Genomic DNA, 23,682 nt, shown 5'->3' on the forward strand with positions numbered 1-23,682 from the left:
AGTGGTTGAAAGGGTGTTGTTTTTGGGACCTCCGTCACCAGTTCGAATCCAGCTGTTGGGGAGGGAGGGGTGCATTGAGGGTGTTGTTCTCTAAACCCTTAGATGTATTTCAAAGACTGCTCCCGAACCGTGGAAGATGTAATCGGACCGAAGGTTCGGTGAACGTGCACTGGAAGGACAAATGGCTCGAGGACTCCTTGTGCGGGTTACAGAAGCAAACGATGCCTATGCCTTTGCACTTTATTATTTGGACTTTGTAAACAATTCGGAATCTTTTATTTTCTTCTTCGCCCCATTTATTAGCTCTTTAACGTTGATTAAATTCAAAATCTTTGCCATTCCACAACCGATTCACGAAAAAGAAAAAATTCTCATTGACCCAGTCTCTGTGGAATGTAACGGCACATTGTTACAATTCAAGGCTGACGGCAGATATTACATTAACATGCCTGCGGGTTTTTTGTTTTCAACAGGCACGTATTACCCCGTCCAATTGGAAGAACAAAAAAAAAACCACTGACAACAAAAGCAATAATAAAAGGAAAAGAAAAGATGGTTATATTATTACCAATCTACCGAATCTTTGAACCTGACTAAACGCAAATACAAAAAGGATCGACATTTTAAGTTATGCAGAACGGAATCAATATAATATATAATTATACTCAAACCGAAATCGGTATTGAAATTAAATTTTAATTATTTTTCTAAAATCGAAAAAAAAAATTTGGATAGAATATAAAAAATAATGGAGAAAACTAACTTTTTTGAAGTTAAATATTTTCATAACAAAACCAAATAACAAAACGAATAAATTCCAATATAAAACCTGAATATCCATAATTTTTTTATAAAACCGAAGAACTTGAATCTGAAAATAGACAAACCGAACTTGAACCAAAACACAAAATACTCCCCCCCTAGGGAAAAAAAAATACCAAAAGAGATTAACAAAAGCACAAAAAACACTGGAAAAAACCCTAATTACCATGGAAGAGAGAGAGAGGAGCTTGAAAAATAAATATTATTGGAACTTGCAAAAGAGACCAAACTATACCTGCAAATACAGAGATCCCCCAACAAGTTCTCGCCCTCTCTCCCTCCTCCTCCAACCGCTAAATTACAACGTCCGGGTATCTACAAACCGGAAAGCCAACCAACGCTTTCCCTCCGTCCGAAAATGGAGATTTTCAGTGTCCTTAATTCTCACATATCTTCATATTGACAACCAACAAAAAAGCAAAATAAATAAAGCACACAACTTCTTCAGAGGAAAACCGAAAACAAAACGAAGAAGAAAAAACCCAACTGCCACCGGATATTATCTGTGTATCGAATCAAATCCTCTAGACCCTAAAGCCATCACAAACACTCACATCAAATACCCCCCACCCCTCTCTCCGGGTTCTTCCTTCTATAGATGGCCTCATCGTTGGGTATGTACCGATAGCGCAGCGTGTATTATCGGGTGATCGGTTCTCTAATTGTATATTTTCACCGGCTTCTCATACGTGTGTCGGTTCTACAAGGGGTATAGGAACACTGTTAATAATAACTGTACTTGTTTTCTAGAATCGGAATTCAGTAAAAGAAAAAAAGAGGATGGATTTCTGACCTGGTTCACGGCATAAGCCCTCTTAGGAGCATTGTCAGAGTGCTCCAACCCAAGGTACTGCTCCCATGCACCGTATACTTCTCTTCTCTGTCAACATCATTTTAACCAAACCAATAAAGCATTTCGGTTTGTTTATGCAAAACCAAACCAAACCGAATCCAATATATTTGCTAAAACTGAACGTGAACAGAATATAAAGATAACCAAAAAAAATCCAAAAATTTCTTTGAAAAACAAACATTTTTGTCAATAGAACCAAATCCGAACCGAATCTAATATAAAACCTCGAAAAACTGAACCAGAACCAAAAGCCGAAAACCGAAATCCTCATGACAACACAAACTAGCACAAAAAGCTTTTTTCGCCTGAGTATAGAGGATAAGAAGCAAGTGATATAACCTGAAAGCGATTATAGACCACATCTGTGTCCTGCAAGTACTCGGGTCGTCCCATCGACATAAAAGCAAATTTCCACTGGATAAAGAAAGCATGTATCAGTGATAAACTTAATTCCATTGAAAGCAATTAGCCAATTTATTAACCTTGGAATCTTTATAGACATGAACAAGGCCTGGATAATTAAAAGACACAGATACCTTGGCAAAGTCCTCATCGGGAACATGCAGCTTCTTTTGGATACGGGTCTTGATTTCTTCTAAAGTTTCACCTTCGTGGATTACCAAGAAGAAGGGTTCACCAAAATTTTGTACTTGCTGCCGAACAAAAACACAAAACACAAATCACCAATTAGGATATTCCGATTAGAAAGACTGTAAAACAAGCAATTTCTGTGAATTCATACAAACTTTTAAGCTTGATAATTCATTACCATCTGATTTTGCCCCGATTCTTTAGTGAAGTGGTAGACATGGATTAAGCGAGCGTTGAGACCGATATTCTTCTCTTCTTCAGGAACCTAAGGTTGTGGGAAACATAAGATGTAAGTATCTCTGAATAATTAGAGTCATAATTAGCCAAAATATGCATCCATTTAAATTACTTAACTAAAATACATTCTTAACACTACAACAGTATTTTGAATCTGCATATATGCAATTGTTTAGCTCGTGCAGTGGAATAATCACCACGTTTCAATTTTTTTTCTTTCTAAAAGCGCAAAATACAAAACAGCAAAGCAGGATAAGCCAACATTCAGCGAAACCAACCGGCATTCAACTATTCACAAGGAGATGAAACAAAACCAGGAACCAGACCAGAAAAGATGAACAGCAATGAAGATAGAGAAAAAGGCTACAACGTTGCAAGTAAGGAAGAGTGTGAGTTTAGCCTGATGACATTACCTCCTCAGCCCGCAAAGTCCAGTACTGGTCATTGATATTCTCAATTCTTTCAGTCGTTGGAAAGATCTGCAAGGCCATATATATATACAGAAAATTTGAGTTAAAATTAGCTAAATTCCAGTGTTACAACATTTTCACCACACAGAGCTTGGTAGCTAATGAGCTACACTCTCAGAATAATGAAGGGAAGCAGAAACTACAATGTACGTAAGAAAGCGAATCAAGTTAGCTTGTTACCTTATAGATTTTGTGGTAAAACACCTCAAGCAACCTGAGTTCTGCATCTGGATGAGAAAGCTCCACCTGTTTCACAAGTGTAAACTTCGTATAAACTTGCAAACTATACACTAGGCAATTTAGCCAACAAAACTTGAACCCTTCCAAGCTTTGAAAAGAAGCTTCCTTGGAAACAAACATGCATATGTCGCTAACAGAGTAGAGCCAGTAATCTGTATGCATCTCGTGTGACTTAGACAGCACAATATCAATCTCCAGTAGTCCTCCCAGTTTTACAGAAAGACAGGACAGAGAGCAGAGTTTATATTATAATTTGAAAGGCAGAACCACCTATGTGAGAGACTAAGGAAGTAACGGTAACAGAGAAAACTGCAAGAGAGCTCACCTTTGACTTAAGTTCATTTATAACGTCTCCAACGGTGCTTTGTTTAGGTAGTCTGATATTATGGATAACCACCTGCAAATTTGGCAGGGGGAAGCTCAGCTGTAAAAACAATGCATAAAAGAGGGACACATATCACAGTGACAGTATCAATACATACTTCATCGTTTGTGGCATGGTGGAAAGCAACTTTTAGAGTCTTAAGTCCTTGCAATTCTGGAAGAGGAATATCCAGAACTTCATAATACAAAATATCAGATGTCTGCAGAAAACAAGAAACACCCTTTAATAGGAAACCTGTATCAAACATTGTGCCGAAGAATCAATTGAGTTCTCTCAAATTCACATCAGTTACCTGATTGTAATGGACTAACATATCAGATAAATGTTCTACTCCACGGTACTTTATAGGCTGAGGCTTGGGTTGCTGGGAGTAGCAATTGTGAGATGTAAGTCTAATTTTGGATGAATCATCCAAACCAAGCTTATGAGCCAATCTTTCCACAACATCATCATAGGTATGCAGCTTAGACCTAAAAATAATAAGAATTATGAGTGAGGAAAAAAAAGAAAGGCTGCTCTGTATGCAGATAGTGCAGTGTCAACAGAGATACTTACAACTCCAGAACAAACTCATCTTCTTTCGATTTTTCCAGAGAACGGAATCGAACCAGCTACAAAATAAAAAACCACATTACTCAATAGCGCCAAACAGAACCATGGCAGCCAACAATTAGAAAAATATTCAGCACTATACAGCGTTTACAGCTAAGTTGCAGAATGTTTGTGCATTTCTTAAACCAGACTAGTTCCTCCATTGTTAAGGAAAAAATATAAAAGGTTTTGAAAAACATATGTCTAATTTCATACTATATTTTATTTTTTTAACATAATGCTAAAGAAGATTTCCACAAACCCAACGATATATAGAAAATTAGATTACTTTCCTTCCAAACTATGACATGAAAATACAAGCTACATCAGATATACATGGATCCTCCTACTATCATACTTAACCCACGACATACTTATTTGCAAATTGCGCATAATCGTAATAAGCATAGCTATGCTCCTAATTCTTCTGACAAAGGGCTGAAGGGTACACAAGTGCCACCTCTTCTACAAAGATAGTAGGCAGAAGGTAGAAGAGAGAAAGCAGTAGAAGGATAAGGCATAAGCCAGAGGTCACATAGAACACAAATATGACAGCTACACTGAATCACTGATGGGTCAAACTAAAGTAGGCCCGCACAGATATATGAACAATTCTGATGCCACAGAGGAAAGAAAGAGAATTTGGTGGATTTATATCATTTTAATATAATGGAAGGAAAGAGACACTGAAGAATATATATCATCAGATGAAGCAGATATGTAGACTTGATGTGATATACGGGTAATAGTCACCCACACAAACAGTAGAAAGAAGTTATTGGAAAACATGTCCCTCCAAATGCGATGGAGAAAAGGAACTTTTACACCAAATTACGATAGGTCATGGAAGTTTGGAGACTGCATGTGTGGTCGTTCTAGTAGTCTGGCCTACATTTGTAAATACATAATTGCAACTTGACAGAAATCTAACTGTCATAATTCAACGTCTACCATAACTCTAGCAAGATTTGGAAGAACTCCTAACAAACACAACTCAAGACTTTTAACATCATTCTAACAAGATAATCTAGCAAGATTAACTATTACTAACAATGCTATGCAGAATATACCTGTCGATTTTGGACATACTCCAAAAATGAAGGCACGTCAGGGTATTGGCATTCACTATCTTTGTTAGTCAGAGCTTTCTGATAACAAATGATATCTCCATCTTCAATCTACAGGCAATAAAACCATGTCATGAGACTGAAACCGGACTGAAGCATTTCAGCAAATACTACAATTAAACCATTACTTGGCACAATCTGAACGAAGTCTTCTTATCCAGATGTTCACACATTACACAAGGTTCGAACTTTATTTCCTGAAATCAGCCCAAAAAAGCACTAAATTAAATATTGGACATCCATAAGCATGACAGAAAAGCTGGAGACAAGGCAGGCGAAGGAAACCTCAAAAAGTTCTATTTCTTGATCAGGAGCAAAGCCAGCCATTTCATTCAGTTTTTCAATAATATCCATAGGCTTGCTGGAACTTTTCACCATGAGTCGGCCAACATATCTGGTAACACAAAGAAGAAAATGTTATGAAACACTCAAGAAGGAAAAGAAGTCTAGTAGATCAAATTGAAAACAGAATGGAGAAATGGAAAGAAAAGGGGAAAATGCATTTGAGAACTTTTCCGCTTGAAAAGAAGAGGAAAGAAAGATTTCATTTCATTTAGGGGATTATTAATTTATTAGACTTGTAGTGGGCAATTCAAGAGGAGGAAGAGAAGAAAAAACAAAAAGGTGAAAACGCATATTACCTTATTTCTGCCTTTTCAGGATCATAAAGCTTAAAGAAAAGAAGAATATCATCTTTGGACTTGTCTGGAGGAGGAATAGGACGCAAATCCTGAATATTCGAGAGAAAACTTTTAGCTTTTCTTCCCAGTTGATCAGTCTATTCAGTTTCCCATTCAGTCATACAAGACCGCAGAAAATAAACTTTGGAACAAGGTATTCTTACCGGCCCACGCTCTACTTCCAGAAACAGCTTCAGTTCTGCATTGTTTGCCTTGTTTGATGCCTCTCTTATTTGTCCAACCTATAAACATATTTTAAATAAAGTAGTCCGAATAAACACATCTGAAATAAGGCAGAATTGGTTTATGCATAAAGAATTATAGGCGGAGACTCCTCTTATATATAAGTAAAACGTCAACCACTATAGTTAGCCATTGCACAGGGTTCCACTTGGTAACAAACAGAAAACATAAGCACGAGAGCTCTCCAAGAATGAAAGCTCTAAAAGCACGAGAGCTCTAAAAGGATGGTGAAATAAAGGACCCCAAAATTTCCCCAAAATTAATACTGCATAATAGAGACAGACCCCCGACAGAATAAAGAAGGTAGCAAATGATTAGGTTATAAACATGGTTGAATATTCTTTCCTGTAATCCAAATTCGAACAAAAAAGTATTTGACGAAGAAAGCTGTAAACCATAGGTACTAAAATGAGTGAGCAGGAATAAACTACCGGCTGTAATTCCTCCTGAGGCGTTAGGGGTCGATTGGGACGATAAGTATGGTTTTGCCGCTTTGCCCAGATCCAGAAACGCTGATACTGAACTGGGACACCAAACTCTTTGGCAACCTCTTCCTATAGTCCAGTAGAAAATTGGAGGTCAACAAATGGGTTTCTTTAAAGAATACAACCGGCTGAAGTACAAGGGACTATTACTATAGCAACAATATATTTACAAGTAGAAACAGTGAGCAGCTAAAACTCCACACAAGTCAGTATCAGAATTCAGACATTAAGGACAACTATGTTGAAAGAAATGCATTTGCAGCAAGGTACAGAAATTCAGGGAAAATGCAAATAATTATCTCTGATTTTTGTCACTCTAATTAAAGGATCTTTTATAAGAATCACCTTAAAAATGAGCCCAGTCAACTTGTCACAATTAATTTTTTTCCACAAAATTTTGGAAAATGCCCTTTTTAGGCTTATGGATCAAGAAATATGATATCACCAGGAATAACACCAACAAAAAACTTAGACCAATTAATTTCTTCCACACAATTTCGTTAAAATCAACGGGGATCAATAAGTACAATAGCGCAATATTACATACACAAACAACATAGCAGAACAAATCATGACCGTGAAAGATATTTTCTCTGTTAATCTATTGTACGTGGAGTTGTTCTCAGTAAAGCTGAAATACTTAAAAGTAAACAAGTTTCTGAAAGAAAGCAGAGATCTCCGAAAGAAGATTCAAGATCCTTGGTCAACTTTGCTTCAGAGTAGATTTAAGCTACCAGAAAGTAACTTCTTTGTAAAACACATTTCCCACAGAAGAAGCAATGTTTTCTTCAACAGATGAAAGCCAAGTTAAGCAGTAAAGAGAAAGAAAATATTCTGGCAAGTACCTTAAACTGTTGAAAGGGTGTCTGTTTCTGGATTCGGAAATTGCGAACTTTGTCATGATCAACAAGATCAAAATATGTATCCTTCCCAATTTGTTCAGTAAGGTCTTCATCTCTAGCAACCTTTATAATACAGTCATAAAATGCATAAGTAATGGTCTAGAGAGAGAGAGAAGAGAGCAATGACTTTCTCAGAGATACATCAGTGCTCTACAGCAGAAAACAATTTAATAGTAGAAGCAAACCTTAATTATGGTGAAAAGGTGTGCCTGTGCCTTGTATCTTCTCTTATCTTCCTTTTCTTGTTGTTCTTTCTTCAGCCTCACCTGTCATTACATACTGAATTGGGTAAGGTGCAATGACAAACATGCATAATTAAGGCAAACAGATGACAGAAAGAACATTTTTACCCTTAGATGTTCCGCAATGTCCTTCTCATCGACGTTGCAAATTATTTTATCTTTATCACTTTCACGAATATATACAAGCATGTATGCATTCGAGTACTTCGTGAATTTGAAAGGAGGGTTATTGAAACCAGGATTAGTTTGTGGCAACTGAAGGGAAATCAAAGAAGAAAGGATGTCAGGAGATTTAAGAACGAGCACAGCAGGTAAAACATAGAAAAACTAGCGAGAGAATCCTACCTCTTCCTCACCACCATACTGCTCCTCCAAGGCCCTTTTCATATCTTCCTTGGTTACTCGCTCATCATCAAATTTATACCTGCACAGTGTAGCGGATTGAGCGAAAGCAGAAAGGTCCTATGAGAACATGAAGATCAAGCAGACAGAGAGACAGATAAAATAACTAAAAGCAAGACAAAGTATAATATCAAGCATACAAGACATGTAAGGTTTTTGACAGCAGAGCAGTGAAAGGTTCTTGACAGCAGAACAGAAAGTTGCGTACCACTGATCAGAGAGTGTTGGCCTTATAAAGGCATAATAGTGACCACCATGCACTCCTCCACTATGGACTAAGACACTGCAGAAAAGTGAGAAGGTAAACCAGAAAAATGAGAAACAAACAACTAAATGAAAACCATTTACTTTCTTATGCCTTTCACTCATAAATGAGCTGCATGACTGCCGCCATTGATATAAAGGCACATACATGCTACTAACTATTTAAGTACAGTAAGACAACTAAACAACAGGTTGAATATTCCTTTAACGAGGAACCTAGTAAACAATGAAACGTGCCTGGAACTAAGACACTGCAGAAAAGTGAGAAGGTAAACCGGGCATATGAGAAACAACTAAATGAAAACCATTACTTTGCCTTTCACTCGTATACGAGCTGCATGACTGCCGCCATTGATATAAAGGCACATACATGAGACTTAACTATTTAAGTACAGTAAGACAACTAAACAACAGGTGGACTATTCCTTTAGACGAGGAACCTAGTAAACAATGAAACGTGCCTGGAACTAAATTTTGAAGGAAGACAGCCTAAATATATTAATATATATCCAACAGTAGAATTGTATAGAGAAGTGAAACCTTTAATGCAAACTCCACTGGACATTGCTACATCTAAATGTAAAATCAGAAGAGGTTATTATCTAAATGTGAAGTCAGTAGAAATTAAGTACAAAGACAAATTTACCTATGAAGTGTGTACAGATTGCGGACACTCCTGTCTGCTTCAGGGGATAAATACTTTCTGTTCTCTCTATCAAGATCCAGTTGAAGAGGAAATTCATATCGATCATTTATCTAGATAAATAAAGGATGCATCAGCACTCACAGGCTAATATTCATTCAAACCAAAAATGAAAAAGAAAAAGAAAGATCTTTGAATCAGGTCACCATCACAAAAACTGAAAGTATAAACATACAGTAACATGGCCACTCCTTTCTTGGTACCTGGAACTTTAAATACTAACCTTCACCATGGTGTCCCTCATAAAATCATATTCAAACCTCTTCAACTGAAGTTGAAGAACTGGTGGAAAATCTATAAATAGAACACCTTTCTTGGCGTCCTGAAACAATAAACATAGAGTTCCTCCATGATAAGACTAGATAAGTCAATTACATTCTCACATTAATTATTACAGCAAGTCAAATACAACTGCATTAGCTTTAAAAAAAATAATGATTGGAGAAACTTCTTAAGATAGGAAACAGTTCCACACAATATGAAAACTTTCCCCACTAAATGGTATGCAGAAAATAGAAGACCAAACAATATTGCAGGATATAGATACCAAAACCGAAACATTGCAAGTTACTTAATTCCACAAGAAAATGTTACACGAAGGAAAGGCATAGAACAGCCAACCTGCAAACCATGTCCTTCTGCATGGTATTTGTTGTCTCCTTCAAGGCGTTCAACTTCGACATACTTGTCAAAAGAAGCATAAACATCCTTGCACCCTTTAACATCAAGCTGGAGATCTGTCATGGGAGAAGTGCATATATTAACTGGCTTCACAAAATAGGTTAACAAATATGGTGGATTATTTATAATAAATTACCGTAAAACGATTCTTTTCGTGTGGATTTGTAATCTACATTTATGCACTCAATGTAATTCATATGATGACCCTCAAATAACTGTTGTATTGTTCCCTCCACAACTGTTCCCTAAAAAAAGAAAAAAAGGAGAAATATCAAAATAACATAACACCATCAGAGAAGCAAAGAACGACAGCAAAACACAAATTACCTTCATTTTGTCCTCAAGCTTTTCACATAGAACTCGGTTGAGTTCTTGGACATCGTGTTGCATGAAAGAATCATATGTATCCCAACCAAACGACTTTGTCAGTTCCTTTGTGGCAACACTAGTGTCGTTATATTGAAGTTTGTAAAACAAACTTTGAAGAGCCAACGGGATACTTGCTGTGGGCAAATCATTCTCAGTCGTCGGCATGTGGTAGACAGCCTAAAACATAGCTCAGATCAGATCTTTATTCAGAAATCAGTTGGGAGCGGTACAATTATTCAGCAGTGTGGATGACATGAAATGCAGTCCAACCTTTCTGAAATAAGGTATATGGTACAGTGTCTGTAGGAGAGAATTCATGTAACAGGTTGCACCTTGGTTCTTAAGTCCGACAAAACCAGTCTCCTTTTTTGAGTCGTATGACCAGTAATCAAGAACCTTACGTACAGCAACTTCAGCTTCAACCACAACAGTATCATTCACTAAATATCCTCTACTAGGGTCATAGAGTTCGCTGAGAGGCATGAATGACGTAAACCCCCAATCGCTTTCTCTTGCATTGAATTGATGTTGAGTCTCTATGGAAGCATAAACAAAAGTGGAATGTCAATAACAATTGAAGATTCATCCATACAAGGCGACTTGCATCTAAATCATCCGAATTCCAAGGTAAAGATTCAGTGAGAACAGCCAATGATCAAAAAGCAATAGACCAATTCCCTTAGAAGATCTTCCGGTGAGTATTTCTTCAAGACTGATATTTGAACTCTCTAAATTCAAAGTATACATTCAGATATGTGTCTAAATAAACGGCAATTAAACAAGCGGAAGTACCCTTTCTAATAGAATATTTGTTATGGATTTGATTCGCTACAGCCAGGCTGAATTGTGCATATCTGCTCCACCCATACGGCAAAGTTGTAGAATCAGCAACATCCAAGTACATGGACAAATGGTCAACATTGTTTCCTTTTGGAAAAATTAATATTCGCCTGCAAGAAACAGAGAAACGTGTGTTGCCACAATCAATCAAAATGCAAATATTAGATTGCGACGAGAAAGTGCATCACAACTGATTATCCAATTACCATTTGTAACCTCCGACGATAAATATGTCAGAGTAATGCTTCCTGGTGTTCAACCTCGAGAAATTCGCGATAGTCCAGGTGAATTTCAGAGTGGGAGGGTCCTCGACGGGTTGGTTCTCCACAGTGCTCGCCGGCTCAGCAGGTTGGGCAACTACAAATGCATCAACACTTGATAAAAAGATCAACATCCCAAAAATCACAAAACCCTAGCAAAGTGAACCATCAATCCTACACTATGGGCACTACAATTACAATTCAATACCCACAAGCTCTATCGCATCAAATTCATCCAATCAAAATCAAAGGAACATGAGAATCTAATCAGAAGGTCAAATTCGATCAAACCGAGAGTTTCACCTTCCATGGGTTGAGGGCCCTCGACCACATCAGAATGCGGCACGAGCATCTCCTCGTCCTCTTGCTGCGAAATCCAAACAGAAACCCGCAGAAATCAGACTTCTGACCATGGGATAAGAAACCCTAATATCGCTGCCTCGGGATCATACTCAACATGAACCACAATCACGAACACAAAAAAAAAACCGCAGTAGTGTCGATGATTTAAAGAAAAAACCACAACAAAAACAAAATCCGAAGAAGGTGAACCCTAGTGGATAAGCTTAGACGAGACCGAACATACAATCAAAATCAGATTCAAGTGAATACGAAAGAGAAACATCGAAAAACATAAAACACAACACAACACGAAGATGAATCCAGATTTACATCGAGCGGCGGAGGAGTCATCATAGTCATTGGTCGGAGAGAGATTCGATGGACGGATCGAGAGACCGAGGAACAGAGAAAATCAGAGGGAGAGGAGGAAGAGGAAGAAGAAGGCAAAGCTAGAAAACAACTAGAGAGGAAATAATGAGAAATTGGGGTTTTCAATTTTTATCCGATAAAATTGTATTTTGTCGGTAAAAGTAAAAAGTTCAAACTAAATCTACTTCCTAATTATAAAGGGATTAGTGAATTAAGAGTAATGTAATTTCTATATAGTCAGAAAGCATATTTTGATTAAATAATGTATATACGAACCGAGTATCTGATTTAAAAACGAATTGATTATAATTTTTAAGTTTAAATTAATAGAATTGAAGTTTCAACAAATAATAAAATATCTTTTTAATAAATATTTTCAATGAAAATTAAATATAAAATTGAATTCACTCAACTGTAAACCCAAATAAAAACTCAAATGAAAATAAATCAAAAGGAATATAATTAATTGAAAATTTGATACAATAGAGTCTGCACTTATTCTCATAAAAATGAAGAAAAAAAAATGTGTAATTTTGATATAAAAAAAATGCCACATTTATTAGAAAAAAAAAACCCAAACCAGTTCTAGAACTCACTTTTGTTTGTTGTACTTTGAATTGATACGTGTGGATTTGACTTTGAACGATTCCTTTCTTCTAGTAGTTTGGGTTTTTTTTAACTATATCATATTAATATTAATATTCCATTAGATGAATAAAATTGGATAATAAATTAATTTAATTTTCCAACATTTGTTTTTCTAATACAAATAGAATTTTCATATTTTTTTTATTTAATCCGATTCGATATTTCATATTTGCATTGAAAATATAATTTGGTAACTCGTATTTGTTTTTTAATCTAAAATAGATATCAAGATTCAAAATGATCGTAAAAGTTCATATGAGTAAAGAGAAGATTTTTTTTTTTTCTAATAAGGATGGTTCATATGGATCTTCGGTCCAATTATATCTATTTTAGATGCGGAATCAACCTTTGTCCGTTGAAAGCGTTAGACCTCCCTTCCTGCCTGCGGAGTCGAACCGGCCACGTCCCGCGGCCTACGATCTCAAAGAGACCCAGTCTCCTGTACGGCCTTGCCACTCGACCACCACGAGGTGGGTGAGTAAAGAGAAGATTTCAACGTGAATATGCATTCAAAATTTACATAGGATTTCGAACAATAGAAGCAACATCAGTTTTATTAAAAATACAAAATAAAATAATTTTTATATAAAAAAAATATCAATAACATTACTGCATATCACATTTAATATTCGCCATTTAAATTGCATCACGCGGTCATATTGATTTGTTTTAATCGTTCAATATTTGCTACATAATTTTCTACGCCCGTGCAGATTTCAACTTCTGAAGAAAACGATCTAATCTACTGTTGCATATTTGATTCTATCTCTCATTTATTTTTTCATTATTCAAACCAAATTAAATTTAATTCGACTATAATATTTTTATATTTACAATGAATTGAACAGAGTCAATCCAAACTTTTGTTACGGTTCTAAAATTTTAGAGTTATAATCGAACCGAAACCTTATTGACATTACAACCGGTTATAGTTTTTTAAAATCGTGACCGTATAACCGAAACTAAAAAAAAATGGTCAGACATTGCTTTGATAAAGAATAGCAGCAAAAGGAGCCAAACACTCAAATGCAATTTTCAAAAAACACAATCTCTAAGCTATTGTTGCGGATTTTTTATTCAATTGCCTCAGAAGAAATGAATTCATCTTGTCACCCATTTTATTGTGGTTTAGTGGTTATCGTGTGTGAGAAATGTGTAAGGAGTGATTTGGGTGTAACTTGTCCGATTGTCCACAAGGTCTCTAGTTCGGTTTCACAATGTAGAGAGGAGGGATACAATTAGTTGTGTGACTAAAGATTTGTTGGGGACGGCGCTTGTTGACGACAGCAAAACTCCGGCAATTCGAACGATTCCAGATAAGTACCTGAAATTAAAAGAATATTTTGTCGAGGCCTGTGAAACACAGTTTCGTTCGATTTCCGTGCTACCTCTAAAGCTTCGAGGCTATTGGAGCACGGTGAACTCCCAGGATACAACGACCGCGTATTTGGAAGAAGCTTTCCAAATACCAAGCGAACTCAGAGAGGGATATGAGCAAATATGTGAATGCTCTTTTTTCTCTAGAATGTTTGTTTCTTTTCTGTGTGTTTTTCTCTAGAGGGGAGAATCTCAAAATAAATCAATTTGAATTTCAAAATTCAAATTTGATATTATCTCAATCTTATCTTAATCATATTTGATAGATTTTCTGCGGATTTGAATCCAATTTGAATTTGAATTTGAATTTCAAATTCAAACAAGAATATTCTCTTAATATTCTGCAGATTTAAAGTTTCTAAAACTTTATACGGACCGGGCTTCTCACGGGGTAGGCCCGTTTTGATTCTTTCAAATAAACCCAAATCCAACAAGATTAACTTCAGATCCACACGATTAACTCGTCCAAATGTCTAGTGAAGTTACAAAACAAAAACAATAGGATTCTTAATGATATAAGGTTGGAAACATAGATTCCTAAAATTTTATTTGTATCCCATTTTGGTTTCGCCTTCTTTAAATATATCGGTGTCGTCTTCACCATGATCGGACACTCGATCTTTGGATATTTAAAGATCATATGAGAGTTTCAATATTTGCAGATATCCATCCACCGAGAAAAGTTGAGAATCCAGATGAGATGAAAAAAAATGAAAAAGAATATTTTTTTTAACTTTATAAAGTTTAGAATTTGAATTTTTAAAAACCCTGTTTTTAGAAAATCTTGTAACATGTTTTAAATAAATTGAATTTGTTTTTAGAAACGAAAAATTTATTGTAAATGTTTTTCTTAATAGAAAGCAAATCCTGAATCGAAAGAAACCCAACATTAGTTCATTCCCAAATCGAAAATCCCTAATACAAACCAATTAATCAAATCGAAGACCAAACCAAAAACAAACAAACCGATGAAAAACAAAAGAAACTTGTCCACTCCCTCAGGTAACAGAGAGAGAACCCTTCACTTAGCTTGAAGAAGACAACCAAGATTGAGAGCCAAATACCAAGTTGCTCGATCTTGAATGGATCTTTTGTTTCATCATGTCGGATCCAAAGGGGTTTCTTTGAAAAGTTTCTGTATAATTTAACAGAATTCCAAGAAGAAGATTGCATCCAATTGGCTATACAACTCGGTAAGATATGATGCCGTCAGTGGTTTCCACGACCAACCTGTTCATCCGCATAAGCATCAGCATGTATGCTTTCTCCTTGTTCCCTGCAACAAGCGTCACGAAATTTCTGCACTTGGTTATGTTGCATTTTTTATAAAATTACAACAAGAAACAACGCCTAAACATACCGAGGCCTATGGTCTGAATCTCATCCCCACGGAAGTAGTAACATCCCCTAGTTTTCTCTTTTGTGCCGAGGGCTGAGTTCATTTTCTCCACAGCACAGAGCAAATCCTGGAACACAACCAGATGGTAAACAAATTTGTGGAATCGAAAAAAGATGAACACAACCGGACACTAAGCATTAGATTCAATTGTACCATAAACGTGTTTCCTAAATGATGACAGCGTCAAAATATAAAACAAAAATCAGAGCATGAAGATGCTTTATTCATTTAGTGAATCAACTGTGAGAACGTAAACTGCAAATAAACAAAAAGAAATCCATTCACAAATGAAGAGCAGCGACATATATTGAAGGTTTAGGAAGCAAATTTTCATCAGAATAATCCTATCTGATCAAATCACATAACCTTCCTCATATACAAAGAAATAGATGGCCTTTGACATAATTATGAACAGGAAAGTAGAAAAAAGAAGAAGAAACATTATAACAAAGGTATTGTAAGCTAATTTCTTTCCTTTTGCGGAGCTAAAAATTTTAAGGACGGAAACTATTGAATTGCAAGCTGGGTCTAAAAATTGCAGTTGCTAGGCTCCCTTTTTGCAGTCACAATGAATTTGATGACTTGGCATTATGCATTGTAAGAAAATCTTAACAAATCAAGCTGGCCAAATACTCGGCAGAAGTTCCAAGGGGCAGTACAATTTTTTTCACTCTCCAACCAGAATTCGTTCAGGAATCTCCAGTTCATAGAAAAGATAATACCATGACGCTAATCGAGAAGAAACCAAAGCTCGAGTCTATCAGCAAATTTTTTATGATCTACGATTCTACATACCTCCCATGCTGCTAGGCATTTCATGTAAGGGGGAAGATTTTCATACTCTTCCTTTGATACTGCTATCATTTGCCCCGGAGTCCTGCCCGTCTCTGTTTTTGTCTGTACCTTTTCTGTAGGTCAAAAGTAGCACACACCATCATATATCTGAGATAAACGAAAGGATTGACCGACATAGAAAACTAGCAAGGCTTCAGAACTGACCATCAGAAAGCTCTGAAGTCTCTGGAACGCTTTGCATTGATTCTCTTGTGTCAAATGGTTTGCCCCTAAAAAGTAGGAAAGCTTACAGAAGGCATGAAGTGAACCAAGTGAAAACCATAATTTCTCACGATTTCTAAGATGGAAGCTTACTTCACTGGTATTTGCACAATGTCAGGCTCCTTTATCACATCATTAGCTGGGGACAGTAACGAACATAAAAAACTTAAGACCTTAGAACAGATTAGGAAGAAGATACAGTGCAATCTAAGCAATGACAATAAATCAAATTCATCAACCGCTGGTGGCCAAAAATGCTGCTCACTTACCTACAGATGCTAAAGTAGCAAGACAAGCATCTGAAAGCCCAAGGTTCTTCAAGCTCAGGGATTCATCTAAACTTGGATAACATTAAGGAAAAGACAGAATCCAATAGACCAACATGGTACCTCGACTAAGACTCTTGATCATAATAAGATCCTAGTATTTTGAGATTTCTTCAGGACAAAATTTTGCAAGATTTTCTTTTTTTCCCCCTTATCCGTTAAGGCAAGCACCAAATAATCCACAGTTCTTTACAGCACTAAACTAAACTCCAAAACCAATGAAGAACGAAGAAAAAAAGTTCTCTTTTTGGAGGAAGTTGCCAAGAGAATGGATACAGAGAGTCCTCCTCTAATCCCTTTATGATTGAATGCGGGTGTGAAGGCGGGTCCAAATCCTCATCCCAATTCTCCACATCGACAGGATGAGAAGCGCCCAAGTCAGATCCCACGTCCCCGTCATCATCAGTTTCAGTTTCTGTGGCGAAACAACAAACAGTACTTTTTTGAGAAAAAAAAAAAAAAAAAAAAAAAAACTTAAAAACATTGAATCCGAGATTCACTTGTAGATGCAAATATCAACTTCAAGTCCCACAAGAAGGCAATTATCGTACCAGGAACATAACCAAAGCTCGTAAGTCGGTCCTGGAGAACCAGAATATCGCCGTGGTTCTTTTTGAATATCTGATTGCAGTGACCCAAAAGCTCTTCAAAGGAGATGGTGCCGAAGGACATAGATTCAAGCAAATTGAGATCGGTTCCGGCCACGGAAAGGCGACGATTAAGGCCCTGAATGAAAGTGGAAGAAGCCGAATCTGCAACCAAATTCGAGATTGAGTGGATTAACTGAAGAAGGCAAACGAAAATCTAGGGTTTTATGAGTAGTAAAAAAGAGGGGGAAACGGAGAAAGAACCGAGAGGGATGGGACGACGCTGGAGAGAATGGCTAAAAGCTTCGCAGCTGCTTTGAAGATGGTTGCAGAATCCTCCCAAGCTCTTGGTCAGCTTCTTCATCTCTTCCTCCATCTCTCCTCTCTCTCTCTCTCTCTCTCTCTCTCTGTTCAGAGGTAAAATCGAAACGGAGAATATTGGGCGGGAATGAGAATTTAAGTTAAATCTAATAAGTGTTTAAATGAAATTAAATGCAAAGCGCCTGTAGCTCAGTGGATAGAGCGTCTGTTTCCTAAGCAGAAGGTCGTAGGTTCGACCCCTACCTGGCGCGTTATTTATTTCCTTTTTTTAATCTAAATTGTAACATTCATTTAATATTTACATTTATATATATGGTATGAGAAAAATCTATATATATAAAAGTTTGTAATTGAGCCGTTTTGACTTCCTAGTATTTTCAACGTCCACAGTCCAATAAAAGATCTTCCAGCCCATTGTATTCATCTAATACCATTACTTTCATTTTCAATTTTCATACCAAAAAAAGAAGCCTTTGAATTCTAAAACCACAAACCCCCCACACATTACAAAATTAAAAACGCCCTTCTATATTAATGTTGTACTAGTCACACATTATCGGAACATTAATAAATATTACAAATACATATATTACATATTTGGCGGAAAAAAAAAATAGATAAATAATAATTATCCAGATATGCTGACATGTACATTCCCCAGGTAAAGACACCTCAGCGAACAGGAGATATCAGCCGTCCATCTCATTTCTAAACTCATCTGGACCGTCCATTCCTCTTCCTCCTCCTCCTCGATTTTACCACAAATATCCTCAGTGGCCATTGGCACGAACCTCCATGAAAAAGCCTTGACGATTAATATAGCAACAAACAATATTTATTTATTTTTAAATAAAAGAAATAAATACAAAATTCATAAGACCGGGGAAGCAAGAGAGGGAGAGGGGCTAGGGTTTCAAAAAATCTCTGTGTTCGTTTCGTTGCCACGACTTTTATTTTCTTTTTCCTTCCCTCCAAACACGATTTTTTCCTTTTTCTTCACGGAGAGAGAGAGAGAGAGTTTTCTGTGGTGTTGGGTTTGGTGGAATATTTGGAGCAAAGGAGAAGAAATTAGCTTCGAATCGAGTTTGGATTCATTTCTGCTCCTCATTTCGTTGAGAAAAACGTTCTTTCCTTGGGGAGGTCCTTCGTCGGATTAAATTTCCTAGCATTTCTTGATTGTCAGAGGGTAAGTCGTCGATTTCTCCGTTTCCTGCTCAAATTCTTCATGGGGATATTGTGCTGCGAAGAATTTTCTCGCGGAAAAATGTCATCGTATTGGTTTGAATGGATTATGTTGTATAATCGAGTTCCTTATTAGCTAATTTCGAGAAACTTGTGCTTTTCGCAGACTTTGGCTTCAGCCGGATTCTTTTCCCGGGAAAGTCACTGCCCCCAAATCCAGCTCCGCTTAAATTTCAGGGTTGTTTCTTTCTCCCATGATTTGATTGCTAGAGGAACAGTTGGCATTACTGTGGGTTTGTGGTTTCGAAATCGATCTCCGGATCTAGATTCCGGAGAAAGGTCAGGTGAATGAGGATACGCTTGGTTTGTGATATACTTTTGGACGATTGGTGATGTCCGTGTGATGCAATCTGGAATTGGGAATTGGGAATTCGATACAATAAATATAACATGGATATTGGAACGGTTTCTTCTCCCGGAGATGTGATCAAGTGTTGTGATTGTGAATGCAATTGTAATCTAAACAATGGTTTCCCGGGTTCCTGGATTCGATCTGTGAAGCGGAAGTACGACGAGTTGGAGAGTGAGAACCGTTTCCATGTGCCGGGGCTGGACCTGGACTTGTTTTCTAATGCCAGGGTCCAGATAGAGAATGAATGTGAGTTGTTACGGGAGACTGTTAGCAGTCAACAGCAAGCAATTCAGGATTTGTACACCGAACTTGAGGAAGAGAGGAATGCTGCATCGACAGCTGCAAATGAGGCGATGTCAATGATATTGAGGTTGCAGAGGGAAAAGGCTGAAATCCAAATGGAAGCTAGGCAGTTTAAGCGTTTTACCGAGGAGAAAATGGAACATGACCAGCAAGAGCTTTTGGCTTTGGAAGATTTGGTCTATAACAGGGAGCAGACGATTCAGGCTTTGCAATGTGAGGTCCAGGCTTATAAGCATAGGATGATGAGTTTTGGGCTCTCGGAAGCAGAGGCTGACGGTGAGAAGAACTTGTTAAGCAGCAACTCGAGTATGGTTGATATTGACACCCAGTATGAACTCCGCACATACGAGTATCCTCCTCTAAAGTGCAATTTAAATGAGAACGCAGGTCCTTTGGATGATGATACTGATATTGCAGATGTTGAGTACTACCCACTGGCCGAGTCACCTTGGGGAGGAGAACATCTGAACAGTTTGGAACGTAGGATCAGCCAGATTGAGAGAAATCCTAGCTTCACCCAGTTGAATGGCGGTTCATCATCAGGAGGGAGGGGTGTTATAGAAAAAGTGGTGGTTGGTCAGGCTCCTCGGCATCCCAGACATTTCAAGAGAATTTCGGTTGATAATTCAAGTTCACCCCTGGGAACTACAGGGGAACTAAGACCAGATCTTTTCTTTGATTCTCCGAGGTCTGACAATGATAGCTTCAAGAAAGTGCAGGATGTCTCATACACGGAAGATAACACCGTTGCAAAGGGTAACGACGACTCATCTGAAATAGTAGATGACATGAATGATAGAATTTATACCATTGATTCTGTCCATAATGGTGTGTCTCACGGCGAGGCTGGTATCGAGAGGAATTCTCCCAGAGGACAGGTGAATCAGCATGATCTCGGTGATCCTGATATCAAGAAGCTCTACATGAGGCTTCAAGCGCTGGAGGCTGACAGGGAATCCATGAGACAGGCGATTATGTCTATGAGGACTGAGAAAGCACAATTGGTCTTACTGAAAGAAATCGCCCAACATTTGTCGAAGGAAGTTGTCCCGGAACGGAGGATGCCTGTCTGGAAACCCTCTGCCGTCGGGGTTTTCTCTTTCATGTCTATCTTCGAAGTTGGTTTGCTTTCTTGTTCTACATCCCCGGTTGTGATATCCATTTTAATGCATGCCCTATTTTGCTGAACCAAACTTGAACTATTTTTGTTTGGGGTGACCTTGTTTCATTCTGTATCCTTTATTGTTTTAGTGCACCACCTCAATTGCTCCTTTCAATTTGTCTGTGCAGTGGATCGTGTCTTTGGTTTTCTGGAAGAAGAAGGCTCGCCGAAGCAAGTAAGTGAACTGGGCATTATCAAACCGATATTAATTTGTCCTTCTCTTATAATCGTTTTGCTGCACTTATAGTATTTTCGTCAATCAAAGTATGATTTCTATTGCAAACAAATATTGTACTTTGTAAGAACATAAGAAACTGTTGGAGTAATGTGTACAGAAACATGGAATTCAGAGGGAAAAAACAAAAAGACAAACTTTTGAAACCAAATGAAGAAATGCACTCCACTGTCGAACCATGTTCTCGCAATGAATTCCCTAGGGTTTCCTAAATGTGAATGGACCGAGTCAAAGAGATCAGCTTTCGGGGATATGGGACTAACCACATCCGACCGCTGCTTTCGTACTAATTCCCGGTCCATTCTGTGTTTTAAAACTGCAGGTACATGTATGGAATGTCATCAAGCAACAATGGCCTTCTAATGCTATTAGACAAAGGCCCTCGAACAAGGCAATGGAGATGCCTTACGAGTACACAAGTCTGAAACTGAAACAAACCCATCATTCCTCTTTCCCGTGTAAACCTCCGGGGATCGAAGCACATAAATGTGAATACCTGATGAACATCGGTTTGCAAAGCGTTTTCTCGGGTAAATTCTCATTCTTCGATCTGGTTTCCTCTATGGTGCGGTGATTTGTCTTGTTATGTGCAGTGGTTCTGCATCTTCTTCATCTCATCTTCTTCTTCATTCGATGCGTGTTCTCTAGATGGAAACTGTGTCTGTGTGTGTATGATCCTTTTCGTGTTGTGGGAGTGATGGTATAAGTCTTGAAGAAGAGGAAAGGAAGCTATACGAGCTTTGTATAGATTCCTAATGGCACGTATTTGATTCTCTAAGATGTGTATATATTATATTTTTTTCAGATTCTTTGTTTCTATTTTATTTTCCTTTATTATTTTTTTTAGAATTTTAAGTAAATATTTTTAGATGATACAGGTCTTTTTCTTGTTAGAATTGTTATTTCGTTATATGATGAGTTGTTTTTAATATGAATATATATATATATATATTTTATATTTTGTGAGTTTTATTCAACTTAGATAAAATAATTTTTGTTTTAGATATTTCATCTGTCATAAGAATTTCATAGTGTACAAATGTGATGTGTGCGTGTGTTTATATATTTTATGATTTACGATGAGTCTTATGCATAGGAAAACAAAGAAAATAAAAGAATTCTAATAAATGATTCATATTTATGATTGAAACAATTTTCGGGGTCCAAGGCGACTGGTTTCACATTTCAATCATTGCCAATGGTAACAAGAATTCATAAAGATGTTATACAAACAAAACTTATCGCCAAATTATTTTGCACCGCGTTGAAATGTCCTATTGGTAGAACTGTATGTCCTTATTTATTAAATTGAAATGAGCAAATGTTACATATTTGGTTTAGTCTTACATATATCCGATTATGTAATTTCATTTTGTTTACATTATTATTATTCTCAGTTTGCTCTTACTCCATATATTTTAAATACCATATTTTTCTCATTTCAATCTGAAAAAAAAAATACATTTTCTCTCGTTTTTCTTGTAAATCTCAACAGATATGATCTAATTTTCCCAATCTATCTCATAAATCATGCGAACCAAAACCATAATAGAAGATCAAGAGATTTTTTTTTTCTTTCGAAAAGGGTCATTTTGCCTCGGTTCACGGGTTAATGGCTACAAAACAGATAAAAAAAAAAAATACATAGCCCACAATTGAATTCACTAAACCCATTAGTCAAAATTTCAACCCATATCTAAGCATTAATAGGGATGTAAAATGAGTTCTGGCGGTTGGCTCATGAGCCAGTCAATATTTTTGCGAATCCGGGCTGGTTCGCGAGCTAGAAAAAATAATTATTTTTTTAAAATTTTAATTTTTTATATATACAATCATAAAATTTTTTAGTTTTTATTATGGGTCAATTCCTAGTTGTTGGTTATATGTATATGTACTACTCAGATGATATGGATTGGACTGATTTATTTTTGGCTCGCTAAAAAGTCGGGTCGAACTGGGTTGGGCTGAAAATTTTCGAAATCGAAACGATCCAAGTTGGACTGGGTCAGACCAACCCATTTTACGTCCCTAAGCATTAATGGGTTAGAATTAGACTCTAAACCTAAACCATTGAAGTCAATTTATTTTGACATCTGTAGCCCATAGTTTATATATATATTGAAAAACCAGTGGAAGGTATCTACATCTAGTTGTCATTTAATCACTTGGTTCTAATTATTTTTTCCATAAAAACATTAGAATCGTTATAGAAAAAAATATGACCAAAAAAATCTGAATATTTTAGAAATCTTTAACTATATGTAAATAAAGGAACAATATCTGAAAATGGATAGAATATTTAGCAGTAAATCCCAAAAGAGAGCAACCATTTCAAGAAATAATTGAAAACCTTAGTAGGAATACATATAAAAGTTTCTATATTCTATATGTGGTATTATATATCCTTTTTTTGGAAGTAGAGAAATAATAAGGATACCCTTTTGTAAAGAATTATCGAATCTAATTTTAAAAGAAGATATACACTAGAGAGGGTAAATGACATGCGACTTAAGACCATTTCAAAAGAGGCAAACCAACATATGTACTCATGCTTATGCCTTTTGTTGACCATCCAC

General features: G+C 36.8%; 3 protein-coding genes and 1 non-coding gene across 4 annotated transcripts; 2 read left to right on the plus strand and 2 right to left on the minus strand.

The window, feature by feature from the left end:
- Positions 1–1,006: 1,006 nt before the first annotated feature.
- Positions 1,007–12,184, minus strand: LOC104809941 (ubiquitin carboxyl-terminal hydrolase 12). The gene is made up of 32 exons (XM_010536073.1): positions 12,060–12,184; positions 11,691–11,754; positions 11,334–11,484; positions 11,080–11,237; positions 10,558–10,823; positions 10,246–10,464; positions 10,055–10,163; positions 9,859–9,974; positions 9,461–9,559; positions 9,181–9,290; positions 8,479–8,553; positions 8,214–8,292; positions 7,977–8,123; positions 7,812–7,892; positions 7,570–7,689; positions 6,671–6,793; positions 6,161–6,238; positions 5,958–6,046; positions 5,602–5,710; positions 5,445–5,513; positions 5,260–5,367; positions 4,154–4,209; positions 3,891–4,068; positions 3,696–3,797; positions 3,539–3,610; positions 3,154–3,219; positions 2,917–2,982; positions 2,445–2,531; positions 2,212–2,328; positions 2,015–2,089; positions 1,616–1,702; positions 1,007–1,522 (listed from the first exon to the last, which is right to left on the minus strand). The coding sequence occupies exons 1-32, from the start codon at positions 12,087–12,089 to the stop codon at positions 1,481–1,483; spliced, it is 3,348 nt and encodes a 1,115-aa protein (XP_010534375.1). The 5' UTR covers positions 12,090–12,184; the 3' UTR covers positions 1,007–1,480.
- Positions 12,185–14,991: 2,807 nt separating this feature from the next.
- LOC104809942 lies at positions 14,992–17,897 on the minus strand. The gene is made up of 9 exons (XM_010536074.2): positions 17,756–17,897; positions 17,456–17,656; positions 17,181–17,319; positions 16,848–16,918; positions 16,672–16,717; positions 16,522–16,586; positions 16,318–16,430; positions 15,484–15,589; positions 14,992–15,399 (listed from the first exon to the last, which is right to left on the minus strand). Exons 1-9 carry the CDS (start codon positions 17,865–17,867, stop codon positions 15,305–15,307), a joined length of 948 nt encoding a protein of 315 aa, XP_010534376.1. The 5' UTR covers positions 17,868–17,897; the 3' UTR covers positions 14,992–15,304.
- Positions 17,898–17,990: 93 nt separating this feature from the next.
- Positions 17,991–18,063, plus strand: TRNAR-CCU. The gene has a single exon. It is a non-coding gene; the product is annotated as a tRNA-Arg (tRNA).
- A 609-nt stretch (positions 18,064–18,672) lies between these two features.
- LOC104809943 (myosin-binding protein 7-like) lies at positions 18,673–21,943 on the plus strand. Its single transcript, XM_010536075.2, has 4 exons — positions 18,673–18,998; positions 19,161–20,827; positions 21,000–21,046; positions 21,429–21,943. The coding sequence occupies exons 2-4, from the start codon at positions 19,445–19,447 to the stop codon at positions 21,529–21,531; spliced, it is 1,533 nt and encodes a 510-aa protein (XP_010534377.1). The 5' UTR covers positions 18,673–18,998; positions 19,161–19,444; the 3' UTR covers positions 21,532–21,943.
- Positions 21,944–23,682: the final 1,739 nt, after the last annotated feature.

The sequence above is a fragment of the Tarenaya hassleriana genome, unplaced genomic scaffold, assembly GCF_000463585.1.
Source record: "Tarenaya hassleriana unplaced genomic scaffold, ASM46358v1 Cleome17, whole genome shotgun sequence".
Taxonomy (NCBI): domain Eukaryota; kingdom Viridiplantae; phylum Streptophyta; class Magnoliopsida; order Brassicales; family Cleomaceae; genus Tarenaya; species Tarenaya hassleriana.

What these genes read in the sequence shown, in the direction of transcription:
- LOC104809941 (XM_010536073.1), bottom strand. Translation starts at nt 12,089, where the DNA reads ATGACTATGATGACTCCTCCGCCGCTCGAT. An exon ending in AATCTGTACACACTTCATAG is followed by an intron (nt 8,554 to 9,180) that starts GTAAATTTGTCT and finishes ACTTTTCTGCAG; the next exon opens with TGTCTTAGTCCATAGTGGAG. An exon ending in CCTGAAAAGGCAGAAATAAG is followed by an intron (nt 5,711 to 5,957) that starts GTAATATGCGTT and finishes TTGTGTTACCAG; the next exon opens with ATATGTTGGCCGACTCATGG.
- LOC104809943 (XM_010536075.2), top strand. Translation starts at nt 19,445, where the DNA reads ATGGATATTGGAACGGTTTCTTCTCCCGGAGATGTGATCAAGTGTTGT. An exon ending in CTTTCATGTCTATCTTCGAA is followed by an intron (nt 20,828 to 20,999) that starts GTTGGTTTGCTT and finishes TTGTCTGTGCAG; the next exon opens with TGGATCGTGTCTTTGGTTTT. An exon ending in AAGAAGGCTCGCCGAAGCAA is followed by an intron (nt 21,047 to 21,428) that starts GTAAGTGAACTG and finishes TTAAAACTGCAG; the next exon opens with GTACATGTATGGAATGTCAT.
- LOC104809942 (XM_010536074.2), bottom strand. Translation starts at nt 17,867, where the DNA reads ATGGAGGAAGAGATGAAGAAGCTGACCAAGAGCTTGGGAGGATTCTGC. An exon ending in GAGCTTTGGTTATGTTCCTG is followed by an intron (nt 17,320 to 17,455) that starts GTACGATAATTG and finishes GTTTCGCCACAG; the next exon opens with AAACTGAAACTGATGATGAC. An exon ending in AATGCCTAGCAGCATGGGAG is followed by an intron (nt 15,590 to 16,317) that starts GTATGTAGAATC and finishes GTTGTGTTCCAG; the next exon opens with GATTTGCTCTGTGCTGTGGA.